The following is a 22,073-nucleotide window of genomic DNA, read 5'->3' on the forward strand; positions in this document are numbered from 1 at the left end:
ACAATGAAATCTATGGCAGCTAAGGGGGAGAATCCTTCTGGGGAAATGTTCAGGGCATTGAGTGTAAGGCATCCATGGGTCCTACCCTGTAACCCAGCGCTGTATATAATATAAAGCTAGCACTGTAGAACACCTGTGTACCTGAGTAGTATCGTATGAGTATTTCCATGGTGATTGTAATCATTGTCACTCACCCAGCTGGGTCGAGGCTTCCACCACACTCCAGGGCTGGTTCCGACGCTGGCCGATGATCAGGTCCAGCACATAGGACCTCAGGCCGTCCTGTAGTATTTCTCGGATGGCCGGACACAGGTACTTCAGAATCAGGTGTCCCACGTTGGGGCTGACGGAGCTGTTCCCCAACTTGGCCTGTCAAGGTGTGAGAGGAGGTGAGAGAGGCAAAGAATGGACTCTTATCCATCACAGGGTTCTTATGGGGCATATTGTTTGCAGCAAACGCTTACAAATTGCCTGACAAATCAAATCAAGGCCAAAGGAGCATGGTTGAATGCAGAGATGGGAAGTAACAAAGTACAAATACTTAAGTGCTGAAGGGGAGTTGACTTTTCAACTGTAGAGGTGCCATTTAAGGAGCAGCGCCAAAAGAATAGTTACATGATAATGGAAAGCTTCTTAGTCGAAATCAGAGCTTATCGGAACATGTACAGACACCACAATATACTATTCTTTGTTTGCTTGAGCCATGGAACTTTCAACTGAAATGTCATATATTAGGGTGCTTACCACACGTTGTTAACACACGTTGTTATGTCAACTGCTTCTTGCTGCAAGCATTTTTTCAAATAAAAAAGTGCCCTGGGCAACTTTTCTTGTCAAAAATAAACCTAGTCTGTGCACACCCTTAAACTTCATGCACGCAATACTCATTAAAATCAGCCCCTACAAGATACTAAGAAGACTGACATCTTGACGCACGATACTATCTCAGCAACAGAGACATGAAACTGCCCCAACTGGTCTCAGAGATATGGAAAAATGTGCTGTGTCATGCTGTGAGCACTAAGACACATTTTAACTGGATAAGTCCTTATCTTAAAGCTTTGTGATGAGTGGTCTTGCCTGGTCTTGAAATACAAAAAAGCCCATGAGTCCCCAGGAAACAAATACACCAATACAACAAGCAAACTATGTCTATTTACTCCCACCCATTACACCCAATGAATTAATATTTGACATGGTGTATCTATACTTCCACTTAAGTAAAGGAATTGTGTACTTCGTCCACCTCTGGTCGAATGAACACAAAATCTCCAGTGCCATGTAACATACTGTAGGTCCAGTAAATGTTTCACACAAACACAATCCCATCAATAAGAGTTGCATATACTCAGCAGTGATATGTACCTTTACTCCTGGGTCTCGACTGGTTCCAAAATGTGCCACGATAAGATCCACTGCAGTGTTAATAGCCTTCACCAGACCTGATAAAATGAGTTCATTAGAAATAATGTGCAACAGTCTGTCAGACATTGAAGTTATGGTAAAATTGAAATGAAATAACTGGCACACTGGCAGTACCCAAGCCTATTTGGGTTGTCATAACTTGATGACTCCCCTACCAGCATTTAGTAAGCCTGTGCATTTTTGATTTTATTTACTGTTTATTTATAGAGACAACAAGTAACAGTTGCTCCTTATGTGCAGCAGCTATGCCACAGCACATCTCTGGAGCTATTTCTCATTAGGCTTGTCAATCACTCCCTTCACAGTTAAAAAAATGGGTCAGGGTGGGTTGGGGAAGAGGCATCCTGGAGCCATCAAAGCACCAGTACCCTCTCTCTCTCTCTCTCTATCTCTCTCTCTCTCTCTCTCTCTCTCTCTCTCTCTCTCTCTCTCTCTCTCTCTCTCTCTCTCTCTGTCTCAATCTCTCTCTCTCTTTTTGTGTGTCCAGCCCACTTGAGGAGACACTCAATATTCTAACCAGCAATTCAAACCTCAAGTGAATGATAAATGTGTGTGTTCTTGTGCATGTGTGCACATGTAGGTCTACAATATGTGTGTGTGTGTGTGTGTGTGTGTGTGTGTGTGTGTGTGTGTGTGTGTGTTTCCTCTATGTAGTACTGGAAAGTGTACTGTACTCTGCCAACTGGAATATTTAGGCACTGTAATCATTTTTGTCAAACTCTTTTTTTCTCAAGGCCCGAAGGAATCAGGTACTCAATCAAATCTTTATTTGCATTCCGATTATGAGAGCTGGAAATAGTGCTGCAGATGAGAGTAGAGGCTGATGCTAACGGGCCAATGATGTGGACTAAACAAGCAGGGGAGCTCTAGACACATCAGTGTCAGCTCTGTGATTGGGTGTGATTGCTGATACACAATGATACACACATATTGGGGTATGTGCGCACCTGCACACACTCACACAAACGCACACAGAGATGCAATATGTAGACACATTATGAACACACACACAGGCACAAACACACACACACAGGCACACACACACACGCACACAGGCGCACGCACGCACGCACGCACGCACGCACGCACGCACGCACGCACGCACACACACACACACACACACACACACCTCTCTTTTGAAGAAGGTCCACAGAGATGGACGACTCGTCAGAGGATCCGTCTGGAGACAGACAGAACTCCTCAGGAGGGCGTTCTGTCTGGGAGAAGTAATCAGGGAGGAAGTCGCTGTAGCACTGCTGGAACTGCCTCATCGAGTGAGCTGTAAACACACACACACACACACAAATATCTACAGTTACAAACAAGCACACACACATACATGCGCACATGGACACACAGCAGGGTCTTTGCAACTCGGTAATTATTGGTGCTGGTGTGTGTGTGTGTGTGTGTGTGTGTGAGTGTGTGTGTGTGTGGGTGTGTTTCATTTGACTTAATTAGAAAAAAACTATAAATAAAAACTTAATTAATATGCAAGATTGTTGTCCAGTAAAATAAATTCTTTCCGGATACTGGGTCAGCAAGAAATAATCTCTGACACAAATACTCAAACACACCTTCGCACTCCACCACACCACACCACACCACACCACACACGTGCACACTGCACACAAATCTCCTTTTTCCCCATCCTGCCCCAAACTCCCTGCACCCTCCCCAGACTCAAGAGGACACGGTGAGCACCGTTGAGTCGGCTCAGGGCTTGAGCGGCCGGCGGGAAGTCAAAGACATTTCGGCGGGTCAGCCGACTGCCGCCGCCGCACCCCCTCCTGGTGTCCAGGCTGCTGGCCAGGGAGGCGGGCGAGCCGGACGGGCCCCTGTCCACCCCGAGAGGGTTCTTACGACGGTACTCCCTCCACTTGAGCGCCTGGGGGGACAGGTGGTGCGCTGTGGGCGGGTGGATGGGGTGAATAGTCGGGGGAGAGGCGGCGGAGGAATAGAAAGATGGATAGAATAGTGTCAATGGAGAAGAGGGCGGTGAGAGGTGAAAGGAGAGAATGGAGGGAGGCAGGGAGAGGTCAGAATGGTAGATGACAGGAGGGAAGAGAATGATGATGTGAAACAGAGAGGAAAATAAAGTTAGTCCCATTAGTCAGAGAGAGAGAGACGGGAGCTAAAATAAAGCATCACGGAGAAAGGTCAACAGTTATTAGCCTTCATTCATTAGACAACAGTAACAGAAATAGCACTGCCAATATGCTACTGAGCAGAATCATATGCAAAAAAGACCAAAGAAAACAGACATTTCTGGAAATATCTGACTTGGAGCTGCAACAACATGCAAACTGAAGCAGCGGGTTAGAGAGTTGTTGTTAGAAAATGACAAGTGATTAGCTGAACACTTGGTTTTGAGCCAAACCACGGGGATGACACGTGACACTAAAAGCAAAGCCCACAATAAACAGCCACAGTATATCCCTATTAGTCCAGGCAATCTGTGAGAAAAAAACACCCAACCCAAAACTAATTGCAACAGTTCATGAAACCTTCCCATATCACATACCAAAAGTCCATGAAAATCCAAGTGGTGGAACATTGTCAAAATTGGAATGATTTGTGCATAGGTCAATGGCAAAAAGCTGCACCTTTGGCAGTTTTATTGAACTTTCATAGTACAGGGGATATGTGAAAATTAGGTAAAAATCTTTCATAAAGGCATGAAACTTGGTGAACTTGTACAGTTTGGAGCCCTGAACATTTTCAGATATAAAACCATTATCAAAAAACCCTATAAATGTTCCACTATAACTGAATTACGCCTATATTCTTTATTATATCTCCTGAAACAAACATGGTATCTCAGAACAAGTGATGCCTACAGGGATGAGCAGTATTTATTACATGTATTCCATATTTCAAATACAAAATATATAGTACATTCGTAATTTGTATTTGACTGGGTTGAAAAAAACGGCTTCGTATTTACTTTATAGGTATGTATTTTTGTAGTTTAAAATATTTACAAATATTTTTGGTAAAACCAATACTTTTGGTGATGTGCTGACATCATAACTGACTTGGGCTGACTTAGAAATTTGCCCACATTTGTGATAATATTGAGATTCAGGAAGATGATCCAGTGCAAGTTGAGTAACTTTAGGCGGGTCAATATAGGGTTCAACATCAAAAAAATTGATACAAAAGGTTTTTTTTATAGATTCTGGTACTGTTAGAAATGCTAAACGACATACTAAAAATCTAGTAAAATCTGACCTTGAGAAATGATGGCCACCAAAATGGCTGCCAAGAGGTTATAATGGCTATGGGCCCTATCATGACAATCAACAGCATGGCGCAAAGTGTATAATCATCATGATGCAACACATATTTCTATTGTACACTCGAGTTTTTCGTCATCTCTTTTATTGAGCAACGCACCAAGGGGTGTAGCCATTAACGACCTAAGGAGGGGTCTAGCGCATTATCTAAAAATTACTAATCGTACACTACCTAAAACGCATTACGCCACTGACCAAGAAATACCTGGTCAGAAATCCATAGCGAGTTGTTTATATGTTATTTTAAGAGTGCATTATCAACAGTGATGGGCGGGTGCACAACTACACCCTGCTTTTCTCGTCCACAGGAACGTGCACCAGCGCACATCCATGCAAAACATTACAAATTACATGCTTACAATGGGGAACAATAATTATAATAAAGATATCAGGAAATACGTCTCACAATGAGTAGTTTCACCATTCAGAATCATTTGCAAATTGTTAATGACAGTTAAAAGTGAATAGGCGAGAGGCACATATGGACTGGTATCATATCTCATCTAGAAGGCATATGCTTTTAGAAAATATATAGTTTAGGGTGTTTAATTTGTTTTCTATAGACAGTATAGGCTAAAATGTATCCGCTTTAGACAAGATTCGCCTATATAGAATATAGGGCAATGTATTGTGCATGGCATGGAGGAAGATGGGAAATGTCTTAAATTGTGTAATATCTCATCTAAAGGGTATATGCTTTCAGAAAATATATAGTTTAGGGTGTTTAATTAGTTTCCCCTTGACTATACATACCAAAATGTATCCACTGTACACTAGATTCGCCTAATGCAGAATAGAGGGCAATGTGTTGTGCATGGCATGGAGGAAGATGAGACATGTCTTAACTGGTGTTATATCTCATCTACAAGTAATATGCTTTCAGGAAATATATAGTTTAGGGTATTTAGTCTGTTTTCCATAGACATTATAGGCTAAAATGTATCCGCTTTACACTAGATTCGCCTGTACAGAATATAGGGCAATGTATGTGCATGGCATGGAGGAAGATGAGAAATGTCTTAAATTGTGTTGACTATACTCTAGAGGGTTTTGTGCTTTCAGAAAATATATAGTTTAGGGTGTTTAATTTGCTTTCCCTAGACAGTATATGTCAAAATGTGTCCGCTTTACACTAGATTCGCCTATACAGAATAGAGGCCAATGTATTGTGCATTGCATGGAGGAAGATGGGACATGTCCTATTTGGTGTCAAATCACTTCTAGAGGTTATATGCTTTTAGAAAATATATAGTTTATGATGTTTAATTTGTTTCCCTTAATAGTGCAGGCCAAAATGTATCAGCTGTTCACTTGATTCGCCTATACAGAATAGAGAAGTATGTATTATGCATGGTATGGAGGAAGATGGGACATAAGTTGATTAATGCTATATTTCATGTAGGGCATATGCTTGTAGAATATGTATAATTTTGGCTGATCTATGATTTTGGTAAAACCATGACCCATGCATAGGCATGCACTTCAATTATTAATCTTAAACTATATTTATTAGTATAGCATGCGCCTTTTGCCAGACGTCACAACAATAGTCACCTCTTTGGAGGCTAGCTGCAGTTATCTGCACCTGTCTGTCGAATTTGGACATTATCATGTCCATCTTCAACTTTGTCTTTACAATTTTCCTTCATTCATTCACTTACATAAACATACTGTGCTGTCTGATTACTGTTTTAGCCAAAATTGTGCAAAGTAAAGAGGCATCATACAGGCCCCTCTGATTGGACAGACAGTCTGATTGGACAACAGATCAGTCAACCCCCCGGGCAAGAGGTCAATTACTATAAGCCTGTAAGTCTTGGAAAATGATGGACTGATACTTTCGTGTGATATACTGTATATGATTCAGTGACCTCTAAATCAGACCACCAAAAACACTTTCCTAGGCTGAATAATGCTTAACTATATGTTTGTACAACTTTAACATTGTGGAACACTGGAGCAAAAACACACTGGCTCTATTTAAAGACTGAACAACCATTTCCATTGATTCAAAGGGCCAAAATAAAAAAATAGACACCAATTAGCAACAAACAAGTCTGAAATAAGCCTGAGAAATGTACTAACTCTTTGAAAATAAAAGAATGTTCCTCAACAATGCAATATTCTAAAATTCCATGTTAAGTTAGATGGGATCAGATATTCTTTAGAAAGCTTGTTTTACAACATTCTAATTACAGTTTTGTCAGTATTTGCTGAAGGATAATGCCTAAAACAACCCTCATTTTAACATATTTCCACCAACTGGATTTTCATGGACTTTTACTATGGTATAAGTCTTAATATAAAAATGTGAAAATAAATTCTGTTGCAATTAGTTTTGGGTCAGACCTTACTTTGCCTGGACTATATGATTGAGGAGAGAGAACTGAAGTGCAGGAACGTATCCAGGTGACATAAAAGTAATAGATATCACCCACTCCTGGAGTAAGAATGGTGTTAAAGAATAATAGGCTGTTTGTTGATAATAAATGTGTCAACAACACCGAGGATACCCAATGCTCCTTAGAGAACACGTTCACAGGCAGAACCGTGGTACCTACCGTTGGCTGGGCGGGCAGCTCCATAGGTTGGCATGATGTTCTTGATGCTCTCATGCTGATTCCTCTCCAGGGACTCCAGTGTGCCCATGCCAGAGCTGGGCAGAGAGGGCAAGGACGACAGGGGTGGCAGGCTGGCACGATGGATGCAGCCGCCCGCTCTGCCCAGCAGAGAGCCAGCGGACACAGGGCTCTTCTTCACCGCAGGTGCCGTAGGAGGGGTGGGCACTAAGGCCGCACGTTTGGCCTGGGTGCCAGCGGCGACGGCGGTGCCAGGTGGACTGTGGCTGAGGGTGGCGGGCAGGAGGCCGGTGGAGATGGGGCAGGAGAGACTGCGCGGGGGCCTGCACCGCCCAGCGGCAGAGGTGACGCTGCAGCACTCGGGACTGGGGCTGCAGGTGGAGCAGCTGCTGACGCTGGGCGCTCCCTGCAGCCGCACGGGCGAGTAGCTCCCCAGCGGGGAGGGCCGGACGGAGGTGGGCGCCTCGTGGTGGGCCTGCTGGTGCCGCGGGTGCCCCTGCTGCTGCTGCTGCTGCCGCTGGTCCTCGGCCGCCTCGTCCTCGCCACCCTCGGGTGGGGCGGCGCCGCGCGCCTGCATGTGGCTCATGTACTCGCTGAGCAGCGGCAGCAGGGGCTTCTGGGTCTTCTGGAACTGGTGCTGGAAGGTGAAGGGCTGGATGGGCAGCGTGGTGGGCCGCTGGTCTATACTGTAGCGCACCACCACGGGGCAGCCGTCCGTGGACGACGACAAACCTCCTGGACAGGGACAAAAAGCAGGAATATAAACAAACACGCAAAGAACTGTTAGCCTGTCTATGTCAATTCACAACACACACACACACACACACACACACACACAGTGCAGCCATGACGTGCCAATTCTCAAAAGCATACCTTCAAACATCACAGTAAAATCCTCCCAGCAGATTATAAAACCAATAAATAATTTACACCAGCATGACATATACATTCATCTGAAAGATAGAAGGGCATTCCCTGTTTAATCCCAATTCCAAGGACATACAAGAGCACAATGACTCTGCATATCCTCCTTCAAATGCAATCTACAGAGCAAGGGAGCCTGCTGAGCAGTAGGATAGCAACAGAGAGAGAGAGAGAGAGAGAGAGAGAGAGAGAGAGAGAGAGAGAGAGAGAGAGAGAGAGAGAGAGAGTGTGACAGGCAGACAGCTCCGGGAACAGACCCACACAGCGCAGAGAAAACCAGAGCATATTAATCACCAGCAACAGTGCAGCCGGCACCTGAGGACACTGCGTCAGTAACGGCTGGTGTCGGCTGTCGCCCGAAATGTGCTGAAACTGGAGGAAGATCCAGTGTTTCTCCAGCCCCTCGTCTGCTTACTTTCTCTCTCTCACAGTGTGTGCTCTTTGGTCAGGGCGTCGCATGTGTGCTACGGAGCTGTGACATCACTGCCATTGCGCAAGCTGTTTGTCTCACGCACGCTTGGGCCTTCAAATGCCAGAGTGGGCTGGGTGCAGTACTGCAGCCCTGCCAGTGGGGGCAGCGTTGGATCTGCCAAGACTGCTTACATCAAAAACAAGGACGTTCCAGTCCGAGCACAAATTGCTTGTGTACGTGCCAAAGAAATCTCCTGCTCTACTTTACATGTCTACTGCTTTTTAAAAAATAAGAGAGATTGGGTAGCCATATAAAATTAATATATTCACATAGAATATTACTCTGAAAGGAATGTGAGCAAAATGAACGAAATCTAGAACAAAAAGAGTTGGTTAATTATATCCTCCATTATACTAATTTTATTTGCCTATACTGCCTCTGCATTTCTGAGAGAAAAGCACATTTCTGTTTGTTTAGTCACCAGCAAATGCAGATGGATGACACAATACTTTGAAAGACTTACTTAAAGTTTTACTAAAATATTTCCATAATATTCATGTACCTTCAGCTTTGGTGCGAGCCTCTCGTCCTCCAGGTGAGTCTCTTAGTGTGCCGCTCCTGTGGCCGGGTGGGGAAGTGTCGCAACTGCCCTGACTGTAGCAGTGGGTGAGTGGGGGCAGGCTGTGGCTCTGGCCCTCCAGGATGGGGGAGAATTCGCACGAAGACTGGGAGTGTGTGGAATGCGCCGTGGAGGCCTCGGCCCCCGTTCTCAGGCAAGGAGAGCCTCCGGCTCCCCCGGCTCCCCCCGCTCCCCCGACGGTCCTCCTCTTGTTGCGTGCAATCTCGGCGAACGAGGTGACACGGGGTGGGGGGGCGGGGCTTGGCGTGGCGCCCTCGCTCAGACGCATCGGGCAGCTGAGCATGCGCTCCAGTGACCCCATGCGGGATGACGGCGACTTGTCTAGGTTGCGGTCATAGCTGCGGGAGCGAGGGCGACCCACCGCCCCACTGGCCAGTTGGCCGATAGGTGGAGAGATGTTGACGTACACCTGGCCCTCGATAATATTCTGGTCGGAGGCCGATGTACCCATCTTTGGTTGCCTCTTCTCGTCTGACTGGGCCTCCCCCTGGTGAGAATACAAGGAGACCATGTATTTATTCTAGAGGTCTTTAAAATGCATGAGTAAGTCTTTATTCATGCATCATGCTATCTTTCATACAATTCTATTTGGAATGCATTTGAAGTGCTTTTTCAAGTTATATATATATATATATATATATATATATATATATATATATATAGATATATATATATATATTGCAGAGAATGAATTGGTGAGCTGAATTTTTAAGTATTTTCTGTTGTCATGCTTGATATGAAAGCTCTAATCTAAACATGTGAGGTTTAAAGAGCTACCTTGGAATATGACCTTGGTTTCCAGGTCAGTAGTTTCCCACATCACTTACCTGGCAGATTCTGAACTCCTCCTCCCGCTCCTCCTCTTCCTCCTCCTCTTCCTCCTCCTCCTCCTTGTGCTGTCTGAAGAGGTAATACTCAGCGGGCTGGGTGGGGCTGCCTTTACTGTGCTCGTCAGAGCAGCTTGTGACAGAGGACCCTGCGGGACTGGGGGAGGACTGCGAGGACAGGTCACAGGTCACCAGCTTGTAGTAGTTCTGTGTGGCCACCACCAGCCTGGCCTGGCTCTGGTGCTGGGCAGTGGCGTCGCCCTCAGCAGAGGCCTCCACCAGGGAGAGGGCATGCTCGCCGCCCGGCTGCTGGAGGTGGTGGTGGTAGGAGTTGCAGTTGGCGTCCAGCTCCATGGCGTCCAGCTGCTGCTGTTGGGACAGGCCGAGGCAGCTGTGAGACGAGGCGGACGTGGCCGCCGGGTCGTGGAGGACGGGGGCCCCTCCCACATGGCCTGCCTTGGGGGGGTCAGTGGGTGAGGTGTGCAGGTCCAGGTAGAAGGCCCCGCTGCCGCGTGTGCACTCCACCCCGACACTGCCCCCCGGGGCCAGCTCGGACACCAGGGAGGTGCAGGACGGCTCGGAGGAGCTGTTGAGGTTCAGGTGGGGTTTGGTGGTGGTGGTGGTGCTGGTGGGGGGCACCACAGCAACGTTGTTCATCTTGTTGTAGATGGTGCTGAAGTTGACCAGTACACCATCAGAGCTGTTGCAGGAGGAGTCGCTGGCGTAGCCCAGCGGGTAGCAGTCGGGGAAGGCGTCGGTGAAGGGCTCCGGGTAGGGTGGCTGCGAGAGGCTGCAGCAGGAGCAGCGCTGGGCCAGGCCACAGGAGCCACTGGAGCTGCGCCCACTCCGCATGGGCTGATCTTCATCGTCCTCCTCCTCCTCCTCCTCCTCCTCCTCTCCCCAGTCGTGCTCGCCGCAGTCCATGGAAAGGGTGGAGCCGCTGCTGCCGTGGCGACGCTGACTGCCCAGCGCCAGGAGGCCAAGGCCGTCCAGAGCCGAAGAGGGGAACTCGAAGCTCCCTCCCCGGCTGCCATCACTGCTCCGGGTCAGCCTCCTGGACCCTCCTCCTCCTCCTGAGGAAGAGTACCAGGGCTTCCCATGGTTGCCGTGTAGGAGGAAAGGCTCGGGGTGGTAGTCCAGGTCATGGAGGTGAAAGGGAGGCCCCATCCCCGTATCGTTGTTGAGGGCGTCATTGGTGCTACCGTGCAGGTGGAAGGACGAATCCTCCAGGTAGCCGTTCAGGTTGTCCCCATCCTCCTCCTCCTCCTCCTCTTCCTCCTCTTCCTCCTCCCTGTTCAGGAGGAAAGGGTTGTGGCGCAGACGGCTGCTCCTGTCCCTCTGCTTGAACCCGGAACCCTCATGCCGGTGGGAAAGCTCTTCAGAGTTGCTTGACGTGAAGGAGGCATCACTGGTCACGCTCCCACCGCTACCCTGTCCTCCTCTTCCTCCTCCTCCTCCTCGTCCTCTTCGTTCACCTCCTTGTCCCCCTCCTCCTTCCTGCCTCCCGTCCTCCCCACCCACCCCCACCCCCACCCCCTCGCCGGGCCCTGTGTCGTTAGAGCTCTGGCTGCCGTTGCTGCTGCTGCTGCTGGACGTCTGGATGAGGCTGCTGTAGACCAGCGGCTCGTGCAGCAGGACGTCGCGCTCGGGCAGCGAGGTGGTGCGGCTCAGGCCCAGGTTCTCGGGCGGGCTGAAGGGGTTGCCCCGCTTCAGAGAGCCGCAGCACTGCCGCCCGCCGGACACCTGGCAGTGCACCAGCGGGATGTGGTGGACGATGAGGGTCTCCCCGGCTAATTTCGGAGAGCTGTTCATCTTCTCTGGTGGATGGGTGTGTATGGGTGTGTGTGTGTGTGTGTGGTAGAAGCAAGCGAAGGCAAATGAATGCAGGCGGTTCAGAAGGGTTAGTTCACTTGTCCAAACGTGGCTCCAGGACGCTGAGGTCTTGGCAGATCCGTACACAAACAAACACCTTCATGGCCACAAAGGAAAATCTGCAAAGAAAAAAATGGAAAACATTTAGGCACGAGGTGTCCACACAATCTGAATTTTGAGACACTCTCCCTGATTATGGATGAGAACGAGTAACTATGAATTTGGAGAACACTGCAAGCCTTTATGTGGCCAGAGAGAGAGAGAGAGCGAGCAGTGTCACATTCCACATTCCAAAGGGAACATTCAGAAGCCTGTCTGCAAATGTACATGTGTGCCTAAAATTGCTCGCTCGTATTCTCATGAATTTCACTTTCTATAATTAGCATGGAGAGAAGCTTCATACAGGCTAATGAACGTTGAAAGAAAAATACACAACATTTCCAATGCCATATTGTGTGTAAAAACACAAAAATGAAAATTCAGGCATGAAACCCTGTAAGGAGATTTTTGTACATTTGTATGCAGGATTAAAACCAAGCTAATCGTAGCTCATTGTCGTGTCCTGTGGATGTAATTAATGACAAAAAATCCCATAGACACATACAGAAGAGTTTTACTCTTGGGCAATTCCACGGAAAATGGACTTTTTGTCACATCCATAACGCCAGTGAAATGCCTTGGCATTTGTATGATGTGAATGATAACATTCATTTGTTGTGCATTTTTTCTCATGTACATTCTTCAGCCAAAATTAGCAAATGCTCAAATTTCATGTAATCATTCACATCATGCCATACCATCACATTTTATTGGCGTTATGGATGTTACAAAAAATTTAATTTTCCATGGAATTGCCCTCTTACTGAATTGTGAGGAGCCAGGAGCTGTGTATCAAATGTTGAAGTCCCCACCCCAGTAAATCCCAGTCCATCTCCACCCTCATGACCCATCCGTTTCAGGAAAAGACGGCCCCAAATGTGCAGTCCCATTGTCTCCTCCTTGGCGTCCACTCCAGAGTGTTCCAGAATAGCCACCAATCACAGATGCTTGGCCCAGGCTTCCCATGGCAAATCCGATCACAGGCAGTCTCTCTATCTCTCTCCCTCTCTCTCTATCCCTCTCTCTTCCTCTCTGCTTCGGGGATCACCGTTCCCTGATGAGTGCCACTGCCAGGCACTGATAGCGAGGCGAGGGGTGCCAGGCCAAAAACACACATCCCCACAGTAGCTGCTGACCCCACCAATATCTAATCCACTCTAATCTCTGTCATGATTACAGCCCTGCACTCATGCTCCTGAGGAAATCAGCTGTGACATTTATGCTTCACGAGGGCCGAGGTGTGAGACCGTTGAGAAATGGGCAGTGGGGTAGGCACTGAGACGCTTTAAATAGCTGACCTTCAGTTGCACAGGAACAATGAGAGATGCAAAGGCAATAATAAGCAGACTTGTCACTTGTCACACACAGGCTATAATTTAAGGAGGCACTGTGGAGAACTAGCATGCTAACAAGCAACTGACGTGGCTTGCACTGAACACATCAGTGCAGCTGGCACTGCTAAAAGCTGGTTAGCTTAATTTTAATGATATATTTAGCAAAGCCTTGCAAACAGCTGTTCTACTGTTTTGACAGGGTTTTCCGATGTGGAGAACAAAGTAACACAATCTATTCCGTGATCATATTCCCACAAAGCAGGCTTGATGATGTTAAAAAAATTACAATAACAAAATAAAAAGCCCATTAAAACAAAATAAGTTAGTAATTTAGTAAAATAAGAATATACAAAAAAGTAAGTAAAGCGATAAAAAGCCTGCATAGTGTGGCTAAATCGGTCCAGGTTGAAGGGACGTGATGCTGAGTGTGGGATCTAAAGCCAGTGTGAGATCTGAGACATCCCTTGAGTATCACTACAGGGTGTCATACTGTGAGGATGACAGCTGTATCATTGCAGATGTAAAAACGAGTAAGACACAGAGAAATTAAGCGTCTGTATTGGGAGCACCTCAGTGCGCAGACGCATCATCCACACATGCCTCTGACCACTAGGACATGACATGACAGCACAGGCTAGTGTGAATTCGTTGTGTGTATTTGCTGCCTGTTATTCTGTTATTCATCCATATGGAGGATGTGGGAGCATTTTGGGAGTAAAGCTTGTGCGCATGGTTATACTTTTTTAGAGCACTGACATGAGCACTGACATGAGTCTGATGTGGTTTGTGTCTAATGGGTCTAATGTGCACATGCTTCTCGCCATCAGAGAAGGGAGAGTATTGCTGCATGTATCTCTATTTCTCTCTCTCTCTCTCTCTCTCTCTCTGTGCATCTGTTGAGTCTGTTTCCTGCCTCTGGCCTTGTTTGTGTGGTAACTGGGAGACAGGCTGGATGAAAATCCCTGCAGATGTCCGAGGCCCTCTCTCTATGTGTGTGTCTCTCTCTCCCACTCTGCATGTGCCTCACTGGATGAGTCAGATGGGTGTTGAGGATGCTGCTGTCTTATGTAACCCTCCTCTCTCCTCTCCTCTCTCTCCCCTCTCCTGCTAAATCTATCTTCTCTCTACATCTTTAATCTTTAATGGGAGCTCCCCCCTGTCTTTCACTGTAAATCCTGCTTTGACAAACCACCCTGATGAAGAATATTTTAGTTTTCTTATCTTAGGCACGAGAAGCTGATTAACATTTTCTGCCTCTGAAGAATGTTTTGAATTAAGTATCTTTGCTTCCACTTGTCGCTTGTAAGGTTTTTCCTTGCAGTGCATTAGCTGAGCTCTAGATAATAACAGAACTAAGCTCTTACTTAAATAGCTTTCCAATTAAATGACATTTGCTCAGCTCAGCTAGCACAAAACCAAGCAGTTAAGACCTAATATCTGCAGATAAATGCTGTTTGCACTTGATATTAGGCTAATGTGCAGGATTAACAATCCAACAAAACCTCACACATTCTTACACATCCATCTTCACTGTCCAAAATTTGGCATATTTGTTCCCGTCCGGCTCAAGAGTGGAATGTTTATTTCTTCTTCACATACCTGTCAGTATGAGATATGTGTGATATGTGTGATATAACCATCAGACCATCAGCTGTGTATTAACCTAAACAACCTCCTACTGTACATACACCTACTGATACCACTTTAGGATGTTTAAGAGTATAAAGTTTGGCTGTCATGAACTCTTTCAGTAAAAAAAATATACTTATTTTATTTACTGTTTTTTAAGGAGAACGTCTTGTAGCTGTGGTCTGATGTGCAGTCTAATGTCCATGAGACAGTGTGTGGGCTGCAGGTAAACAGGATTATCTAAGCCGCGTCGGCCGTGGCTGCCAGACACCTCCTCATTAGGGAGGGAGGGCTACAGCCAGTTTGTATGCAATGTGATCTGGGACATGCATTAAATGCATTAGAGCAGCTTATAGGATTGTGCCTACAGAGCGGTGGATGGCCGCTGCTTGACCACACTGTGAATGACCACGCAGATTTACAGTGCACCAAAATGACCTGGGTGGCTGGGAGCTGTAGAGGTCAGTCCACCAAGAGTCCTAATGTTTATGAGCTTGGGATTTCACACTCTTTTTAAATGCTGTGAAGAGAACCTTTGCAACTCACTGACCTACACACATACATATACAAGTAACGGTACTAGCATAGATAGCATATTTTTATTTTAAGTAGTTGGAGATTACTGATAGCCATAACATACACTGATAATCAATAATGTGATAATGTACAATCATCTAAGTGCAGTTAGTAGCCATTACACAGATAACCTTGGAACATTAGTGTTAGCAACAAGCATCTTCATAGCAACATAAAAGCGTGGGAAATAGAAAGATCATGCACAGACACAGAGAGAGAAAGAGAGAGAGACACACACACACAGAGTGAGAGACACATGTAATGGCGCAGTCCTCATTAACGCAAAATCTGATTCTATTTCTTTCCACACTTCACAAGACACTAAGTCAGATTGCATTTCCATCAGGGTGCCTATGCACACTCTGTGAGAGAAATTCTCCCCCACCTCAGATTTCAGCCAGCCTGACATCCTGCAGGTTTTCAGCATCACTGCTCAAACTGAGCGTGCTCACACGATCAGAATATACCATCATGCCTCATCAGAGGGGTGGCAAGGGAGGAGGAGAGGAGACCATGAGCCAGAGAGACACAGATATCAACTGACAGCAGAAGAAATGTAAATATGGTTACTGCACTGCAAGTGAGGAATTATGGTTTGCCTCAGATGGTGACATGCACCAACAAAAAACCACAAGTGCCAACAAAAAACAAACAAGCGAAGAAAACTATCAACAGTAAAATGGAAAGTGTCTTTGAGCTTGTGTGCCAGAGAGAGAAAGGAAGAGAACAAGAGAATGACAGAGCCAAAGCAAGAATGTGACCAACCAATGGCATTAGAGAAGGGGGAAGGGGTGATCTATTCAATGGCTCCATTCTCCTGTTTCAGGAAAGGGAACGCCACAATACAGGATACCCCCCACCTGCCTCCGCTTCCAGCCAGCACACAGCATGCACATGGGCTCTGTAATGACCTCACGCTTACAGGATCCACGCCTCGGAGCAGTTCCTGAGTCATTCCAGGAATCCGCATCTGACTACTCTGGGCCCACACACACTTTAGGCTGGCAATGTGAGAATGGACACAAATAGAATGGCCACAACCCATGTAGGTACGTGCCATGCATGACAAAATGACCCGATGGGCTGGATCTCTCGCTATCTTACAGTGAGGATGAATGAGGTTTAATCTGCCCCAATGAGTTTGGTGCTCTTCATTGTCTGTGACGGTCAAATAAGTTCAAGTCCCTTTCTTGGCCTCCATGGAACAAAAGAGGGAGAAGTGCAAGTGCATGCAGATGAAGGCATCGCTGCGCCTAGCTCTCTGCATAACACTCTCACTTTTCTAATTGCTTTTTCATTCTAGTGAAAGCTCTAGCTGTTGTGAGTGCATCTGTGCACATCTTCGATGGGTATTAGTTGTCCAGCATGTTATACTATATTGTTCCCTGAAAACACTTCGAAATCAAAATGTAAAAAAAAGATTTTTGAAAATTCATTAAAATGGAGGATATAACATTTTGGAACCAAACTCTTCATATTGTCCCCAGACAGCCCTCACCCTTCTAAAAAAACACCTGTCTGCTGATCAAATGCAATCTCTCTCATACCTGTCTAAAGAAAATTAATCTCTATTGCATAAGAGTCTATCTGTCCAAGCTGTCCTAGAAGACTGACATGAAACTGATAAATCTGGAATATGAAAGCACATATTGATTTGCTGAGTCATTCAAGGACTTGCTCTACTGATACATAACATTCAAGAAATGTACCATTAAAATCTATACTGATATATTGTTTGCAGATGATAATACCCAATCAGATCATTCTAAGTGAGGTCATACTTGACATACTCACTGATGACTTGTGAGTCACTCCTCCTTATTTGTACATTTCTTTAAACTCCCCTCCTGACTTGTTATGATTTAGACAAAATGGAACTTAGCAGAGCCCACACCCATTCTGTTGCTGTTGCTGCATTCTGTGAAGTTGGAAGACATGCGTACACAGTCAAGAGTGCGAGTCTTGGAAACTAAGACAGACAATACAAAAATAAAAACACAGACACTCTATAATAAGTCAGACGTCTCAGGATGATTCATGCCCTCCACGCACACTCAGAGGCAAGGCCATGGTACTGGCCAGCTGTTTCACTGGCCTGGTCATCTGAGGCTGAAATCACTCTACCGCGAATAGAACTGACAGCAGAGCTCAAGCAGGCATTCACAATGTGCAGGAGGGGAACAAAACCAGAGCACTGGAGCATGCATGGGTCTCCAGCGCTGCTGTGGCAGTACCAGCTCAAATGTAAGCATATCACTGACCAACTGTGAAAATGAAATGCTTTACAGCATAAACAGAAAGCACTGGTGGCACACCTGAGCCACACTGTATCCTTATGGACCCTTTCAACAAGGTAAACAAAAACAATGCTTGAACGTTCTATTTGGGCCCCAATCTACTTCCTCTGCATTAAGATAACATATGGAATGTTAAAAAGGAAGTGTTATGGGGCCAACTATGATGCTGATAATGGAACTCTCATGAAAGGGTCTATAGGAAGAAACACACCATCTGTTCTCTAATAGTGGTCACATTTCCATCATGCCATCTGGATGCCAACCTATCCATCTGATTGGCTATACTGTAAATCACATCTAAAAAACTCCTTATTTGGCAAACTAATTCGCCTATTCTGAATTTAAGTGGAGTGCAACAGATACCTCACAACTTTGCACAATTCTGACAGCTAAATATAAAAGAATTCCCAAACTTTCTTTTCTAAAGCAAGGCAGGTTTATGCCATCTTGCAACTGGCTTGATAAAATACATTGAATCTTAGAGCGGAAGGTTAAGAAGAAAAAAGTCACCCCACCACACACACATCCTGTCTCTACTTTGACTTACATAACAGTAAGGTTGTGACCTGCATTCCTAGTGTTGAGGGCTTGCCAACCAAGCACCAGCAGCAGCTGTGACTGAGACTTCTGGGGAAGGCATGTGCAGAGTGTAATACCAATCATCACACATTACACATTACACACACAATGCACGCATGAGGTTTACTGAAAGAGCCCATTCAGTGTCACAGCGTGACTTAGGGTTCTCTTAGACTGAGAAACACTGATAATTTCATAAGTTTTAATGCATTTGTTATGACTAGACAACACAGTGCTTGTAAGCGCTGTATACAGAAAGGCCAGAACACATGACTCAACAAAAGATGGTATCATTGCCATTTCAGTTAGAGTGGGTTAATGTGGCTTAATGATCCATGTCTCACACCATTATGTGTCTTTGTGTTGGCCAGGCCTATAAAGTTGACAAACTCCGGAAGCCTCTGTTGGTGTCTGATGTAACCGTGGCCTTGTGGTCAAGGGTGGCTAAGTTTGATAAGTACCAGGTTTGGCTTCGGTGCTCAATCTAGACAGCCAAAACTTCCTGACACCTAAGGTGAGAATCCAGGCTTGGTAAATCTGACATTATTCTTTATACCAAAAGTAAAATCCTATTGATATGAGAAGGATGAGTAAGACCTTCAAAATGAGCTGAGAAAAGAAACAGGAAAACTAAAGAAATTCACATGTATGGACGAATACAGTATAAACTATTCCCAGATACATTTCCTCCATACTTACTGGCTACTTCTGGCTCTGGCTGATATTAGACACACCCTTTCTAGGACATTCAGTAATGGATGTCAATACTTACAAGGCAAATGGCCATAACTGAACTCAGTAGCCTATTATGTGTGCTACAATGCTCAGAAAACAGTGTTGTGTGCACATACAGTATGTTCTCATGACTTATAACGACTAATATAATGTAGTCAAAACATAATGTAAACATGTAAAAATATAAAGCTTTTTCACTAAATGTTTTTGTACTGGTTCATAGGCAAACACACACACACACACACACACACACACACACACACACTAAAATGATAGGACATCTGAATATTGTCTGGACTAGAAGCAGACACAACAAATGTCAAAACAATCCCACTTGTTATATCATCAGTGGGGCCTTGGCCAAAAACCCATGACTTCCATTTCAAACGATTTCCAAAAATCGTGTTTTACATCAGGTGGGGGAAGTGGCCTGAAAGTTCTAATCTTGAGAAGGCGAGAACCATTTGCGTTACGTAAGAGAAGAAAAATAAACGCCTCTCTAACTGAGAGATGTGTCTGTGTGGAGCAGCGGGCCTGGCAGCCGCTCCTTGTCCTCGCTCTCCCGTATGTCGGTCAAACGGATCTGGCTGATGCGGCAGCAGTGCACGGTGGTACCAAAAAACGTACCGGCGTGTGGGGCAGGGAACGCGGACAGAGATGAAACTGGTGAAATCAGCTAACTGTTGATTTTACAGCATAGAGCACATTATTTTACCATACGAAAGCACAAGGCAAAATACAAAATAGGCCCAAGTCGTTTCAGTGGTGCTGAATAATCCCTCAAACCATGTGTCCTACGCCTGACTCTCAAACTAGGCAGTCCAATAACTGGAAAAACACACCTGGAAACAGACTAAAACTAGGCTATCGATATAGACCCCACTCCATTCACCACAATCTAGAATAGCTTATGTTGTGGGCTACACTCGATCTGGCATGCATTCGGGTATTGTTAAAGACAGCAGAGGCGCCCTATTCTTGTCCCAGCAAGATGTTGTTCCTATGATCGCTTTCTACACGCAGTGCAGCCTAAACACATGTTTGAGATTATCGTCTAACTGAGCAGTCACAGAGCCATATGGCTTTAGTTCATACTGTAAGATATGTATGGCCTACATGGCATCTGCTAAAATTTACTGTAGAAACGGAGGATGTGTAGGCTCCCCAGCCATCAAGCGAACATAGGCTATCAGCGCTGTTAGTGTCTCATCGTCTCAGATTGTGTTGCTAGCTAATGGGCGACATATGCCAATACATAACATACCAGCCTTTAACATAAAGCTACCTATTGTCTCTCACCGAAGCAATGTCGTGAGATATACCGAAGAAGGGGACGTCTAAATTGAAACGGGTTTACGCTCAGACCATCCCTGCTTACAGTAGCCTGCACCATCGTCGTATCCTGCTTTTCACATACGGCATATTGCGGGCGAAGAAGAATTGCCGTTGTTGGCTGACGAGTCAATTAAGTAATCCTTAAACAATCGTTATTTGAAACATGTCAGCTGTGTTGAATATGTTCGTTTGTCAGCTGTAGCCCTCAAAACAGCATTACCAAATTTCAGTCTGCATTGATGCGCGGTGCGCTTTGTCACCGAGCTACGCTTGCCTCTTCGCCGACACATTGCTGTTATTTAACGCAGAATCAACACGAAGCTTACTGTCAGAAGAATCACTTACCTTAACAGATTGGGACAATGTTTGTATCCATACTGGAATCTTTGTTTACTTAAAATGATGTAGATATTTATCTTTTTCCCATGATGAGGTAGTCATTCCACCCCTCGATATAACATCGTCGCCAATGTTGGGTTGGACCATGAATGCTACGTCAGGAGTCACCCCCACCCCCACCCACTCAGATAATGCATGTTTTGGAAGTCGACTGTGGACCAGGCTTCAAGGAACCAAAATAATGCCTGTTGTCTTTAAGTATATACGTAGGCTAGACTATGCAAATACAGACGATGCGCAAAATGTGCTGCATGGGCAACAACAAAAAATTATATGAATAAATTAAATTACGGAAAGTATTGTCCCACGCATTTAGTGATACCAAGGAGCAATGTTTTAGGTGAGATGTGTTCTTCTGGCTTTGCTTATACTTTGTTCCACAGAGAAAATACAATAATGTAGAATGACTCTTATGAATCACTCTTATACTTTTAAAAAATCTCCAAGGATCTCTCTTGGTCCCTCAACATCTCCAGTCTAGAGAAAAAAATTTTTTTCTCTTTTATCTGTCTCTTTTTTCTCTGGAAAATGACAAAAGCATGCCTGCCTACTCAGATTCTATAACAGAAAAGCCCAAAAACGAGTGGTAGAAACTGCTCACCACATTATTGAAGTCCTGCTCCCTGACATCACTGACCTTCAACATACACTGTGTCTGTGGCAGGCACACAACATCATCAGGGACCCTTCACATCATGGACTGCTTTCTCTTTCTCTGCCCACCCCCCCCCCCCCCCCCCATAAATATGTCTTATCTTTTTATCATCTTATCAGTTTACTACTACTGTTATCTATGTGTATGTCTTGGGTCTCAATGGGCCCCCATCTGTTACTTGCCATTTAATGTTTATTATCCATTCATCATACATCTTATAAAAGTGATTGCAATGCAGCATGTAAAATTTCATTAACTTTGAACCTGCTCATCTCAAGATATTGGCACAAAATTGTTTTAGCTGCTGAACTATGATTGTTTGTTGGCGGCAGCTCTGTTGAGTGAGCCAAGGAGATGTGAGCAAATGTGGCCAAGTGTAGACATACCAAATTTCAAAACTAGAAGAGAAGCTACTCTTGAGAGAATTTTCAGAACTTCAGAAAAAATGGCATGTGTC

At 45.4% G+C, this 22,073-nt stretch overlaps 1 protein-coding gene across 1 annotated transcript in view; it reads right to left on the reverse strand.

The window, feature by feature from the left end:
- rusc2 (RUN and SH3 domain containing 2) overlaps window positions 1–21,033 on the reverse strand; it is a 28,612-nt gene extending 7,579 nt beyond the window's left edge. The window contains exons 1-9 of the mRNA XM_042100981.1: window positions 20,908–21,033; window positions 11,624–12,097; window positions 10,107–11,581; window positions 9,202–9,766; window positions 7,286–8,038; window positions 3,130–3,333; window positions 2,555–2,704; window positions 1,366–1,442; window positions 195–369 (exon numbers count right to left, since the gene is read on the reverse strand). Coding sequence (XP_041956915.1) covers window positions 195–369; window positions 1,366–1,442; window positions 2,555–2,704; window positions 3,130–3,333; window positions 7,286–8,038; window positions 9,202–9,766; window positions 10,107–11,581; window positions 11,624–11,918 — 3,694 coding nt within the window. The 5' untranslated portion in view covers window positions 11,919–12,097; window positions 20,908–21,033. The remainder of the gene's footprint in view (window positions 1–194; window positions 370–1,365; window positions 1,443–2,554; window positions 2,705–3,129; window positions 3,334–7,285; window positions 8,039–9,201; window positions 9,767–10,106; window positions 11,582–11,623; window positions 12,098–20,907) is intronic.
- Between the last annotated feature and the right edge of the window lie 1,040 nt (window positions 21,034–22,073).

Source organism: Alosa sapidissima, chromosome 8 (assembly GCF_018492685.1).
Source record: "Alosa sapidissima isolate fAloSap1 chromosome 8, fAloSap1.pri, whole genome shotgun sequence".
NCBI lineage: Eukaryota > Metazoa > Chordata > Actinopteri > Clupeiformes > Clupeidae > Alosa > Alosa sapidissima.